At 42.4% G+C, this 15,148-nt stretch overlaps 1 protein-coding gene across 1 annotated transcript; it reads right to left on the bottom strand.

The window, feature by feature from the left end:
* Nucleotides 1-4,129: 4,129 nt before the first annotated feature.
* Nucleotides 4,130-8,184, bottom strand: LOC125556598 (BTB/POZ domain-containing protein POB1-like). Its single transcript, XM_048719296.1, has 5 exons — nucleotides 7,887-8,184; nucleotides 6,557-6,651; nucleotides 6,414-6,477; nucleotides 5,190-5,469; nucleotides 4,130-5,074 (listed from the first exon to the last, which is right to left on the bottom strand). Exons 1-5 carry the CDS (start codon nucleotides 8,047-8,049, stop codon nucleotides 4,360-4,362), a joined length of 1,317 nt encoding a protein of 438 aa, XP_048575253.1. The 5' UTR covers nucleotides 8,050-8,184; the 3' UTR covers nucleotides 4,130-4,359.
* Between the last annotated feature and the right edge of the window lie 6,964 nt (nucleotides 8,185-15,148).

Here is a 15,148-nt window from a genome sequence, read left to right as displayed (position 1 = left end):
GCCTCTTCTTCCTTCAGGTTTATGGGATGTAACTTTTTGGTGCGCTGAAATTTCATCAACTGCCACGCTCGCGACGCCACATGCCGCAGCACCCCTGCCGCCACCCACTGCCACCTCACCCATGCACACAGCCGCACCCATGCCACCACCCACGCATACCGCCGTCACCACGCCCACGCCATCGCTCGCGCCCGCCTTGCCTCACCCGCGCACACGGCCGCACCCATGCCACCGCCCCGCGTTGCCGCCTCACCCGCGCACGCGGCCGCACCCATGTCACTGCTCGTGCCCACTGCCGCTTCACCCGCGCACGCCGCCGCATCCATGCCACTTCCCGCGCACGCCGCCGCTCGGCCGCTCCACCGCTCGCACCCGTGGCCACGCTCTGCCGCCTGCGCCGCCGCCACAGTCTTGCCGATGGCCATCGCACTGCCCGCCGGTGTCACTGACCGACATGTCCTAGCAATTATCTATTTTTTGTTTAATTAAAAATAAAAAATGCTTTTAGGGGGAGAAGAGTAGGGAACTGACAAAAGTTACTTTCAAAAAAACTTCCTCTAACTTTTACGGGAAAATCCAAAAAACCACTTTTACGGGAAGATTTTTAAGGGAACTGTTAGAGTTTCTCTATATTGGCTCTGATAGAACTTTATTGCAAAAAAGAAAAGAATCCCTCACCTCTTTCTCGCGCCTGGCTTGCTTCAGCCGTTCGCCTATTTTGGCGATGCTCCGGCAGCTGCTGTCGAGCTCCTCCGCGTGCCCCGACAACGCTTTGGTGCTGCTCCGGTTGTCCTCCTACTATGGCGACGCTTCGGCGGCCGCTGTCAAGCTCCTCCGCCTGCTCCAGGGACACTCTGGCGTCTGCCTACTCTGGCAGCCGCTACCGAGCTCCTCCGCCTACTCCGGCGACATTCCGGCGACCGCTGTTGAGCTCCTCCGCCTGCTCCGGCGACGCTCCGGTGGCCGCTGCCGAGCTCCAGGCTGCCTGCTCCGTTGTTGACTCATTTACGTTTCACCTCAAAATTGGCCTAAAAACTGCAGATATGGAGTATGTGGGTGATAATATGCAGTATTCGGGGTGTTTTTTCAACATGTACTGCAAAATTTAGAGGTTTAACCACTTTTTTTACAACATCTGCTAGAGTTCCTCTAAGAGCATCTAGTAGACCCAAGAAAATGCCCGATCCCTATAATAAACCTAGTTTTTAGGTTTTGAGACAAAAAAATCTGTGCAGGTCACGGAAAACAACCCGGCGTGGAAAAATATTCACGGGAGCGGGATGTTGGACCCTGAGTTCCTCATCCATTCAGTTTTCGAAGCCTTTTTCGTCTCTCCCCTCATTCCACCGCGACAGTTGGTGGGAGAAAAGTTTCAACCCAACCATCACCGAACCGGGTGTCGAACTCACCAAAATGAGGCGAAATTCCGCCACCGCGGCATCCGTCTCACGATTTTGGCTGTCCCCGCCACCGCTGACCAGCCAGCCAACGTCACCGCCCTTCCTCGCCTCATTCCCGAGGCTCTCGGAGCTCGAGCCCGCTTGAATTGACCTCACGGGTGGCCGTGGCTGCTCCACCATGCATGGATGCCGGCTGGAGGTTGCAGCGGCCGAGTTTGACGCCCTTGCGCCCCTCATCACGTGTCCTCGCGCTCGTTGTTGTGCTGCCGCGTGCTGCCAGCAGTCTAGTAGACGCCGATGCCTGGACGAGGGAGACCGGGATAGAGGCGCGGGTCGGCCAAGATAGAGGCGTTGGGCGGCTGGTGCTATTCTTGATGGTCGGTGTTGTTTCTGACGAGGAACAAGGAGGAAGATGCAATTGAAAAAAAGGTGTGACCAATGACACTTGGGTCCCACATGTTTTCTACAGTATGTCTTTTACGGTATCTGTTTTGAAGAAACAACAACAAGAAGAATATATGATGGCAAATCAACATGTGCCCCATGGCAAATTTATTGTTTGTAGGAACCATGGCAATTTTTTCATGAGCCATGGCATTTGTTTTAGAAACCATGACATTTTTTTGTAGAAACCATGTCTTTTATGGTATCTGTTTTGAAGAAACAACAACAAGAAAATATATGATGGCAAATCAACATGTGCCCCATGGCAAATTTATTGTTTGTAGGAACCATGGCATTTTTTCATGAGCCATGGCATTTGTTTTAGAAACCATGACATTTTTTTTTGTAGAAACCATGGCAATTATAATGTACTCCTATATACCATGGCTAATCAACATGTGTCCCCGTGGGTTTTGGATTTTGCCATGGGTTGTTATTACAAAGTTGCCACACACGTTGGTTTCACTAATGGAAATTGCCGTGTCTTTAATTCTATACTTATCACTCTGTCCTATAGGGATTCTCTATCGTTTTTGCTTTGACCTATAGATAAATCGCAAAATCAAACTACCATGGCACATACAATATTTCAGTTTCCATGGCACCTACAACAGAAGTGCCATGGCACCTATATATTGTATTTACCTATGGTCTAATAAAATAATTCTACCATGGCTTTTGACATTTTTTTCTTTGTTGTGATGTTCTTATGTTTTCTCCATGGCATTTTTTCAGTGAGCATGGCAATTTAATAGATATAGCATCTGCCATGACAAAGGCATTTTCTGAAATTTCTGTTAGCTATAACATGTCAATTCCATGGCATCTTTTTAGAGATTTTTGTTTATACTATGCTGATGTTAATATTATTTCCCCATGGAATTTTTTAGAGAATTCCTTGGCAATTGTTGTTTAGTAATGTTTCCGGGACAATTTCATAGATTATACTCTAAAGAAGGCAATTCTTTTGGTAAAGCGACATGGCACACTTTAAACATTTGAATTGGTATTTTTCTGAAATTTCTGTTATCTAGAACACGCCACACTTTAAAAATTCCTGGTTTTTGTATTTTTTTGTAGAAGCTTGGCATTTTCATTTTAAAAAGCATGGTGATTTTATTGTAGAAGCATGGCATTTTTTTGTAAGAGCATGACATTTTTTGTACAAGCATGGCATTTTTTATTTTGAAGAGCATGTCATTTTCATTTTAAAGAGCATGGCGTTTTTCATTGTAGAAGCATGACATTTTTTAGCATAAAGAGCTTGGCATTTTTTTATTTCGAAGAGCTTGCCATTTTCATTTGAGAGCATGGTATTTTAATTGCAGAAGCCACAAATGGCATGATTTTAAGCCCACCACTGGTAAGTTGCTAGATTACCGGTGCTTACCATTGGCAGGCGCTAAAGTGCACCAATCACTAATGTTACCCCAAAGTGTTTTCCAGCAGTGAATATATGAAGGATGACACTTACTCATTCATATCCAAGTACACATTCCAGAAATAGCACTTTCGATAAATCTGTTCTTCTGCTTGTTTGGGACCTTTGAATCTCACAAAAAGAGATAATGATTGCATATTCAACGTAGCAATCAAGCAAGTTTCATCATCCATGTGAAAGATGTGAATAATTGATCAATTGTTACTTTAAACTTTTTCGCAAAAAAAGCTTGTTACTTTAAACTAAGGCTGAAGCATCACACGGTAAAGAACCATAGATAACTGCCCTTAAGCAGTACGAATCTCCCCAGCCTACAGACCTATAACATACAAACTTTTCCTAATCTTTAAGTTGTCCAATGGCTCAACTTGAATGTATGATGTAGTTTGGGCAGGTTTGCTACATCCTAATCTTTAAGGTGATGCTACATCCAAATAAATATGTGGCTACAGATTTGCTACACTTTTTTTTGCAGGGAGATTTGCTACACTTTAATTTGGGATACAGACAACATATGCTCTTTGATTACTGTTGTTCTGCAAAAATTACGTCAAAGAAGCTCAACTACTCAACACCTCAAAATCTAAAACTAAAAAAAAAACTTCTATATAGTATCGAATCCGGATATGTGCACGTAGATCGTGTGCTTAGTTTCCAGGGAGCACACATTGCAAGCAACAGACCTGACAAAATTGAACTTTACATCAGCATTTTTTTAGGCAATTTACAGCAGCATTCTGCCCTTGGGGCACAACATATCAACTGCCATAGAGTATGAACTAGAAAATAGTGAAAGATAGCCATGAACAGATGATCACATAATATGCATTCAAAGGGTCACAAGTCCATCGAGTCAAAGAGGCCATCAGCATTCAGCAAGGTATACCAGCCAACTTACGACAAAGTGCACATTAACTGTTCAGCGACTTCGCTGGATATCAAAACTCACACGCAAACTTGACAGTTTGCGTCTGGTAAGAATCCGTGACACAATGAAACCTTCAGCATCAAACTCTAGATGTTCAGAAGCTACATTGCAACATTACCAGTCACCAAAAGAGAGCAGAGCAAATGCTAGCATTGTTCACCTAGTTCATATGTTAAAAGAACAGGGGCTTCTCCTCGCTCATCATGAATGAAGCACATCATGCTAGTGGCTAATGCATGCATCACTACGGCTGCCGGCGTTATCTTCACATGAACTCGAATATGGAGTTTGTCATCAATGAAGAAGGGGCTATCGTCAGGAATGACCTCTGACCAAGGAACACTGCATCCAAAACCTTGCGTACAACCGGTGGTGGTGGTGCGCCTCCACAAGGTGGTGAACTCCAGCGACGGTGTTGTTTTTACCTCAATATCATAATCTACTGTCCCCCTTACTAGGCCCTTGTCTTCTAGCTTCTGTATTATGAGGACAAAAGAGTTGGACGGCTCCATTCTACGGTGTGCTGAGAGAAAGAAACCATGCCCCGCACAATAGAATGGTGGCGAGCGCATCGATCCTGATGGGAAGCTCCCAGAGCAGTGCTCACGCTTTAGACTGAAGTTAATTATACAAGACGGCTGATCAATTAGGATCACATTGGTCATGCTACACCGTAGTGGCACCATTGGAAGTAAACTTGAACTTAAAATCTCGCGTCTTTGTTCTGAATTTGGGTACTGCAAGTCGGCCCACCTGAGCACAAAGTCATAGACGGATTTTTCAGATGCAACCCCAGGGAGATTCCGTGATAAGATGGCCACAATCCCAGCGAGGGGAATCCTCATCAGTTCATCTTGGAATCTGAAATGCAACAAAACCATGCAATGCTCGATATAATGATTTTGTGACAACAATATCCACATGTTCACTGATAAAGGAAAAAAGGGGGTATCTCAATTCGATGGGGGTTACTTACTTTGTTGACAGGAATTTCTTGTATCTTTTAGCAAGGAATTTCTTGGCTGCCTCTGACAGGTCAGCTGCCATTGAAATGGAACATGGGAGATCTAGGCACCTCACTGCGGATTCTAAGGTCATAGGCAGGCCTATGAGCCGCTGACCGCAAAGCTTGATGCACGAAACGACATCAAATTTGTCAGCAGCCATCAAGATATCAACCAGAAGAGTGGACTCAGTTGTTGGTGTCAACCTTCCATTGTACATAAACCGTAAAAGCTCCATAAAGGCATTTTCCTCTGTTCCAAGTAAGGAATGAAAGCAAGGAGACATAAGAATAGTCCAATATATCACAATCAGTAACAGTTAAGTAAAGGAGTACAAAAGGAAAGGGATAGCTATTGTTTTAGTGGTATGCTTCAGTCTAGCGAAATAGAGATTTGATTCGTTAGACTTCGGTAAACAGTTTAATTCCTAATTTTAATGTGCATGGCTAAATCCCTTATGCATGAAAAGTATTAATCCCTAGAAGTTAGGATCTCCACAGCATCCTTCCTATAAAGAGCTACTACTCTATCTTTATATAAACGGTGAGCTACTCCGTATATGCTTAGTTTGCACAATTGGATGGTCTCTCCTCTGTATGTTTATTGGCCAGAAACTGGAACATATTGTACTCGTATGTATTCATAATTTTTTGAGACGATTTTATACAACTTTGTACACCAATATAGATGTAGTAAAATGCATGCAGATGAATAAGAATCCTTAAATAGAGGAGATTCCCTAAATAGAGGAGAAACCTTAATTAGAGGAGACAGCTTTCTATTCGGTCTATTTCTCCTCTTGCATGTTGTGCCGTGAGAATTAGCAAGCTCGTACACGTTAAAATTATCAAGTCCTTGATGACATATAAAAGTAAGACTACAATTCCCTTTGCAACTGAAGGGTGTGCTTTAATCTCAGCCACTATCTGCATCGAAAGTCCAGTGAGTTTGAATAATCAATTGAGGAAACTTGTCATGCACAAGAAAATCCATTTGGTAGGCAAATTCTGTAGGGGAAATGAGAATAGCCAATTCATTATCAAAGTAGAAAGTTGTGGCACGAAACTCCAAAACAAGCCTCTCTACAATAATCACATTTCTTGAATAAATAAATAATAAATAATACAATCACAATAGCAAACTAGAGTCATCAGTTATAATAAGACGAGGAAGAGTACAGCGTACACTTGAGTTACCTGAATCAGCAATTCTAACTGTTGACTGCCTCTGACCAGATTCTTTCATGCCATTTGAGAAAAGCTAAGAAGCACGAAGCTTATAAGAAATACGAGTCAACTGATTATAGACCAAATGCATTTCAGAAGATCATCAGAATCACCTTGAAAAAGAAAGAACTTTTTGCGGCGAGAATCACTGAACTGATATGTACAGTCTTGACTCGTAAAACTGGTGTATTACCTTCTCCATCCTCACCTGCGAAATACAGGTCAGATAAATCTAGAGGAACATGCAAAACTAGGGGAGAAGAAGGCACATAAGATAATTACTAGACGAGAATTTTGCTTTTAAAAATGTCTGGAATATCATGTTCGCTGTGTGTCAGATTCATTGAATCAACCCTTTAGATAGGCGGGAAAACTTTAACATCATGAAAACAGGATATTCACTGAGTTGCATCAAGCCTAATAAGCATGCTAGAGCATCATGAATGTTACCCCCAGGATTCTATTAGAATTTTCCATGAATGCACTCAATTAACAAAGGTAAAAGACGAGACATTACTAGAATCGCCCTTTTTGCCGAGTTTCAAAGAAACTCGGCAGAGCCCATATTAAACTCGGTGAAATCTTCACCGAGTGCCGACCTAGGCGCTCTGTATTCGGCTGGACGGGGCCCGGCAATCATTAATACTGCCGAGTTCTTTCTATCACGAACTCAGTCAATATTTAAACATTATTTGTCGAGTTCCTGTTAGAAAAAACTCGGCGAACTACACTGTCTAGGCCACAGTTATATGGCCGGCAAACATTATGTTGCTCGTATTTACTAATAGGCAGCCAAGTTCATCAGCGGATCATACTATTACAGTACCAACATGCCAGTGTATACTATAGTCCACATGTGTTCGTACTAATTAAAAGTGTTTATCAGTATGCTAATTTTGACATTAGATGCTTCAACACAACAAAACAGAAATAGAGGTGAACCAGAAACAGAACACAGACTAATGGTGACCTCAAATTTGGAACAGTAAGCAGAATTATGGGGTGTTCTAGGGACTTGGGGAGCTCCTCCCTTCACACCTCCTCACTACATATATCAAGGGTGACACCTGCTCATATAATCATGAAAAAACATACCAGGAGAACTTTGAACAACTCGAGATCCAAAACTAAAGACCTAATCGGTTGTATTTAGGATAACATTGTACCTCCTTGCCCATTTCTAAAAAAATATAAGGCAGAAAAGAGAAAATCCACCACAAATCCAGATCCTAATGGCGTGAAAGAAGATAAATTTACATCCATGAGGGAGAAATTGCACAGCGAAAGGAAGGCGCATAACGATATAATCGATCGACACTTTGATGCAGGCACCTTCACGGCGATGGAGCTTTTACGGTTTATGTACTGCGAATATTCTAATGGCTAGAATCTACTGCGAATATTCTAATGGCTAATGGTACTACTGTGCCTGTACGTACGCACCTTCACGGCGGCGCTTCCGGCCAGCGCCGACGACCTCTATCCGCAGGACCCTGTCGGAGAAGGCCTCGTTGTCGAAGGCGAACTCGAAGCCCGCGTCCACCTCCGCCTCCCCCGCCGTCTCCGGCACCGGCGCCGCCCCCGATGACGCGTCGCCTCCGGCCATGCGCGTGCGTAGCCGCCTCCGCCACCCCTGCCCTCTGGGAGCGCCGGTGGCCGTACCCTAGCTAGCTGGCACGGCGGCGGAGGAAGAAGGGACAGGCGAGGCGACTCGAATAACGAGGCGGTGCGCCGGTGTGGGGTTGGTCTTTCGCACGAAGGGGCCAAGGTTCAAACGAAATTTTCACCAAGTCTCTGAAAGTTTGGTGGGTACCAAAATGTTTGTAAGCTCGAAATTTCGGGACAGAATCAAATCAAATTCAAATTCAGCGAAGATCCATTAAAACTAAGTGAATTTAATAGATCGACTTTCAAAAGGGTTTGTTCAAACTTTCGGAATTCGGATATTTTGGTAAGGTCTACATTTTTGTCTGTCACTAAAATTTAAACCTTCGAATTATCCAGTGACCTCGATTTTTCTTCTGGATTTTAGGGTAACACAAGAAGTACATATGAATACATGGTATGCGAAAATGTTACTTCCTCCGTTCTCATATTACAATGCACATTGGTTTTTACAAAAGTCACAAATCACAAACTTTAACTAAGCATATAACATATGAAAATATATTTCATAATAAATTCAGTGACGATCGGCTACAACTAAGTAAATTTTAATAGATTGAATTCTGAAAGAATTTTTTTTTCAAACTTTCGGAGTTCGATATTTTGGCAAGGTCTAAATTTTTGTCTGTTACTAAAGTTTAAACCTTCGCCAGTGAGCTTGATTTTTCTTTTGGATTTTAGGGTAACAAGAAGTACATGTGAATACATGATACGTGAAAATGCCCCTCCCGTCTCATAGTATATATTGGTCTTCACAAAAGTCAAACTTCTCAAACTTTAGCCAAATTTATACACACAAAAAATTATCTATATCTACAATAAGTCAATAACAAATACTCTCTCCGTCTGAAAATAATTGTCGAAAAAATGGATAAAAATGAATATATCTAGTATACGTCTATATACATCCATTTCTCCGACAAGTATTTCCGGAAGGAGGGACTATATACTATGTGAAAATAGATTTCATGATGAATCTAATGATATTGATTTGGTAGTTGGATGTTGATAATCCTTTCTATAAAATTAAGTTTCATTTTAGAAAATCTAAAACACACTATATTTCGGTACGAAGAGAGTATTGTACAAGCACTTGGGAGTCTAGGTTAACCACTTCCCACGCGCCATCGGTTGATGCCCATCCCGCATGGACCTTGGCACACCGGTTGGATCCTTCGTTGAGAGCACTCGTGCTAGTCTTAGCGGGAGTTCTGTTGCCCACATGTCCAGAGCCAAACTTCCACGTGAGACAATGCCACCACATCCCTTGAATCTTGTGCACGAGAAGCACTCAGAGCTCTTGCCTTCATTTGGAAGGAGGGACCACTACCACCACAATAACGACCGAAGACAATGGTGGCCAGAAGGACCGCATGGGGAGGGGAGCCCTTATCGGTGGTAAGGTTAGGGTTCTCTGGTCACCCAAATAGAGCGACACGGGAGCTCGGGGTTCTCAATGAAATGTTAGTTTTTCTGCAACACTAACTTAATTTGAGGTGACAAGGTCGCAACAAGGTCGAGATCTATGGTTCCCTTCCATTCCAAGACATGCTTAACTCCAAGGCCAACATGCAACATAAACATCACTCTCGAATAGCAATTGCTCGTGCAACAGTCACCCCTTGGATCATCAAGCATTAACCATCTGAATTTGGCAACATCTTGCCATTAATCTAGGCTCACCAAGATGGTCGTAAGTGTGCCATTTCGGATTTGATTCAAATGATAAAGAATCAATTAAGGTATTGACATTGGCTACTAAAGGGTGAAGGCAATGTGACGGGTCAATCAAGTGTCAAATCTGGAGAGAAGAAGTTGAGAGTGCACAAGGTAAAAAATGCCATTACTTGAAACAGAATCACAACTGAGGCGCTCATTTATTTTATCGATTTGGAAAAAGAAGAATTCGCAAAATTTGAGTGCACAAGAGTTGAAAAGGAGACATGGCATGGGTTCCCAAAGAAAGTAGTCAAAACAAGAATGATGTGCAAGCTTTCATTGCAAAAAGTGTGGCAAATATGAAGAAAGAAAAGAGTGGAAACTATGAATAACTAAGCCGAAGGTTTGCATCTACACATCAAAATCTTTGGTTCACACATCATCCATATTCTTCAACTATGTTATTGATGCCTATGCCATGGAATTCATCTTCAGGTATTATTAGTTACTCTCCGTGGCTTATTTAGATCCATGGAAGCAATATAATTTCATACATCATGAGAGCAAATCACTATACATTCGATTAGCTGCACATTTGTTGCTAATCTAAATGGCTGATACATGATTATCGCCCTAAGAGTAGAGATGCCCGATATATACTTATCACCCTAAGCACATGCAAAATGAAAGATCGAGTGTGGAGATAGTTCTTAGAACAAACTCTGTGAAAGTTATTTCGGCACACAGTCTTTGCCAAAAAACAGGGAGCATGTGTTGAAACCAGTTTTTGGCATGACAAAAAAGAAAATTAAGATGACCTCAAAGGAAAAAAGATTTCAACATGAGAAATCTTTGTATCGTCACAATGGGGAACTTTGATGTTTGGGTAATCTCCATCCAAGGTTGTATACAACCTTAAGGGCCAAAACGGTGTGTGCTGAAAACTAGGGGTACAACATTGTTTACCATTTTGCATGCCACAATTCACCCCAAAGATGACCTCAGAATGAAAAGTGTACAATGGGAAAATTGTTCCTCTCGTTGAGTTGACCAAATGTTCTTTTGGGATCATCTTCATCCAAGTCATATGCAACTTGCACGAGTTCTCTGAGGAAGCTATTTTATACATGTTGAGTTTGGAAGTTTTAGGCATAACTTTTAGGAGGTTTCGGGCTAAACAGAGACATTGCACCCAGTGCGCGCAGAAAATAGGGGTTTCGATATTTTTTTACACATTTGCGGGAGCAAATGCACCCTCAAGACGACCTCAAATGGAAAAGTTCTCAACATAAGAACTCTTTGTATTTTAAATACAAAATAAGTTTGCTTTTTGGACTATCTCGATCCAGCATCATATGTGACCTGCAAAATTGGCACAACATGGCTACTTTATACATGTTGAGCCCGAAAGTTCCAGTCCCGCAAATCTGAGTTAGGGTTAAAATTGACGTTTTAGATGCGTTTGAGTCCTTTCTTGTATGTGAAGTCCAGCCATGTCATATATAGATGAGAGGTGATGTACGATTGAACATCACACAATCAATCAATCCATCCATCACTTTTACCTTTACCTTTTCTTTCTCCCTTGTTCCTTTTTTTACCTCATTCTTTGTTCTTTCTTCGTGTTGGAGGGTAGCGATCCACGAGGCCCTAGGGGCGATTAGGTAGACCTAGGGCAGCCGATAGCTGCCCCGCCCTAATAGAGTCCCTCTCGTGTGTGTGGTGTTTTGGGTCCTCATAATTTGAAGATAGCATTCTCTGTAACAGTTTTGAGATAGAATGAGAGTAATAGATGAATCTGTCAGTAAAAGAGTTCGACTTAAGTAGTGGAGAGATTCCATATGCATCATGTGAATCAATGTTCTTTCTTTCATTAATTCACATAGAAGTGAGACTGACGTTGCAAAGGGGAATAAGTTGAGAAACATTGTAAGCGCAACCACTCACGTAGGACGGGTCAGGATGCATAACGGGCTTCGGCACTGCCAAATACTTCCCTTAAGTACATGGGTTTCATGTGAATTATTGATTAGATTACGATATTCTTATAATTAGCGCTCGAGTTCTTTATGACTAATGCGAGTTTGCGGTCTTACATGCACTTCCACCTATCCATATTTCCTACCCTCTTTGGTATCGTGCATTTCCCACTCTCACCTCGTGACTTTGTGCATCCTTCGCCGATGCACCCAAACCTCATGGGATGACTTCCTCTTGTTCTCCTACACGTAAACCATCTATCTTCCTCAAAACAGCCATCATACCTACCTATCATAACATTGCTATAGTCATTCCAAGATAAAATGCCATGCAATTTCCAGCCGTCATCATTCATTACATGACTCGAGATATTTATTGTCAGATAGCATTGCATGATCAAATGATAGCTAGCATGATATTTAGATCATCCATTTTGATATATTTGTTATGCTAGATGGCACATACTGGTACACTACCAGAGACATTCATTTAGAGTTATATATATATATATCTATCATGTTTACCATTTTGAGTTATTGAGTTTTAAGTAAATTCGAAGTGTATTGTATCATCAGAGTGTTCCTCCTATTAGTGAGGATTGCACCATGGAGGTGTCACAAAAAAAAGTGCCAGAGAGAGAGAGCAACACTGCTATTCCTTTTTAGTATACATACGTGCTTCGAAGTTGCACCTGGTTTTAGCAGATACCATAAACTGCTTCAAAGTAGCACTACTGCATTTCATACAGAGAGTTCTCATATGCTTCGTGTTCATGTACTAGTTGGGAATTTTCACATTATAAAACTTGGCTTCTATATTCCTAAGACGAGCTTCCTCCAATGCTCTAAGTCTTCGTGAGCAAGCAATTTGGATGCACACCCCACTAGTCCATTTGAAAAGCTTTCATACACTTATAGTTGTAGTGCATTCATTGCATGGCAACCCCTACTCTTTGCATTAACAACGATTATAAGGCCTCTTCATTGGCTAATGATTAACCACGTTGATGCAAGACTTCCTTTCATTTTCTGTCTTCTCATAAACCCCCATCATTATTCTCCCTTTTCATTAAGTGCAATGATTCTCACGCTAAAGTTTGCAAGAGTATTGATTGATTGAAAGGGGAGGATCATGTGGTCAACTTATTTGGCTGACACTCTGGGTCGAGTTATGATAAGATGTTTTGATATGATAAAACCTTTGCGTCCAAGCCTCATGATACACCTGACATTCTTTCTAAATCTTATAGTGTTGGTGAGTATGATGTGAAAGCATTGATCTATGAAATGTACAAATAGTTTCATTTGCACATTTTGATGTTACTTTTGTTTTTATCAACTATAGACTATTGCATTGCACGCTATACTTTAAAGTTGTACCTAGTTACATAATATTGATTATAATTCATGTTAGTGTCCTTTACAATTAAAATTATTTTATTATCATCTACATGAAGGAAATATGCCCTAGAGGCAATAATAAAGTTGTTAATTATATTTCCTTATATCATGATATATGTTTATAATTCATGCTAGAATTATATTAACCGGAAACTTAGTACATGTGTGAATACATAGGCAAACAGAGTGTCACTAGTATGCCTCTACTAGACTAGCTCGTTGAATCAATGATGGTTATGTTTCCTAACCATAGACATGAGTTGTCATTTGATTAACGGGATCACATCATTAGAGAATGATGTGATTGACTTGACCCATCCGTTAGCTTAGCATGATGATATAGTTTGTTGCTATTGCTTTCTCCATAACTTATACATGTTCCTATGACTATGAGATCATGCAACTCCCGAATACCAGAGGAACACTTTGTGTGCTATCAAACGTCACAACGTAACTGGGTGACTATAAAGATGCTCTACAGGTGTCTCCGATGGTGTTTGTTGAGTTGGCATAGATCGAGAATAGGATTTGTCACTCCAAGTATCGGAGAGGTATCTCTGGGCCCTCTTGGTAATGCACATCTCTATAAGCCTTGGAAGCAATGTAACTAATGAGTTAGTTGCAGGATGGTGCATTACAGAATGATTAAAGAGACTTGCTGGTAACGAGATTGAACTAGGTATTGAGATACCGATGATCGAATCTCGGGCAAGTAACATACCAATGACAAAGGGAACAACGTATATCGTTATGCGGTTTGATCGATAAAGATCTTCATAGAATATGTAGGAATCAATATGAGCATCTAGGTTCCGCTATTGGTTATTGACCGGAGATGAGTCTCGGTCACGTCTACATAGTTCTCGAACCCGTAGGGTCCGCACACTTAACGTTCGGTGACGATTAGTATTATGAGTTTATGTGTTTTGATGTACCGAAGGTAGTTCGGAGTCACGGATATGATCACGGACATGACGAGGAGTCTCGAAATGGTCGAGACATAAAGATTGATATATTGGATGACTATATTCGGACACCGAATGAGTTCCGGGGGTCACTGGATAATTATCCAGGGGGGAACTCCTCCCCTCTAGTCCAAATTGGACCAGGGAAGGGCCGGCCAAGGAAGGGCCGCATGCCCCTTCCCCTCTAGTCCGAATTGGACTAGGGAAGGGGGGGGGTAGCGCCCCCCCTTTCCTTCTCTTCTCTCCCTCTCTTTCCTTTCCCCCTTCCTCCTCATAGTAGGACCAGGAAAGGGGAGTCCTACTCCTACTTGGAGGAGGACTCCTCCCCTCCTTGGTGCGCCACCTAGGGCAGGCCGACCTCCCCCTTGCTCCTTTATATACGAGGGCAGGGGGCACTCCATAGACACACAAGTTGATCATTGATCCCTTAGCCGTGTGTGGTGCCCCCCTCCACCATAATCCACCTCGGTCATATCATCGTAGTGCTTAGGCGAAGCCCTAGCTTCATCATCACCGTCATCACGCCGTCGTGCTGACGAAGCTCTCCCTCGACACTCAGTTGGGTCGAGAGTTCGTGGGACGTCACCGAGCCAAACGTGTGCAGATCGCGGAGGTGCTGTACTTTCGGTACTAGGATCGGTCGGATCGTGAAGACATACGACTACATCAACCGTGTTGTCATAACGCTTCCGCTTACGGTCTACGAGGGTATGTGGACATCACTCTTCCCCTCTCGTTGCTATGCATCACCATGATAGATCTTGCGTGTGCGTAGGATTTTTTTTGAAATTACTGCGTTCCCCAACAGTGGCATCTGAGCCAGGTCTATGCAAAGATGTTATATGCACGAGTAGAACACAAAGGAGTTGTGGGCGTGGGTATATACATATTGCTTGCCGTCACTAGTTGATTCTTGATTCAACGGTATTGTTGGATGAAGCGGCCCAGACCAACATTACGCGTACGCTTACGCGAGACTGGTTCTACCGATGTGCTTCGCACATAGGTGGCTGGTGTGTGTCACTTTCTCCAAATT

The sequence above is a fragment of the Triticum urartu genome, chromosome 5 (assembly GCF_003073215.2).
Source record: "Triticum urartu cultivar G1812 chromosome 5, Tu2.1, whole genome shotgun sequence".
NCBI classification, from domain to species: Eukaryota; Viridiplantae; Streptophyta; class Magnoliopsida; order Poales; family Poaceae; genus Triticum; species Triticum urartu.
Note: the sequence above shows the minus strand (reverse complement) of the source record. Positions and strands in the feature narration are given on the sequence as shown.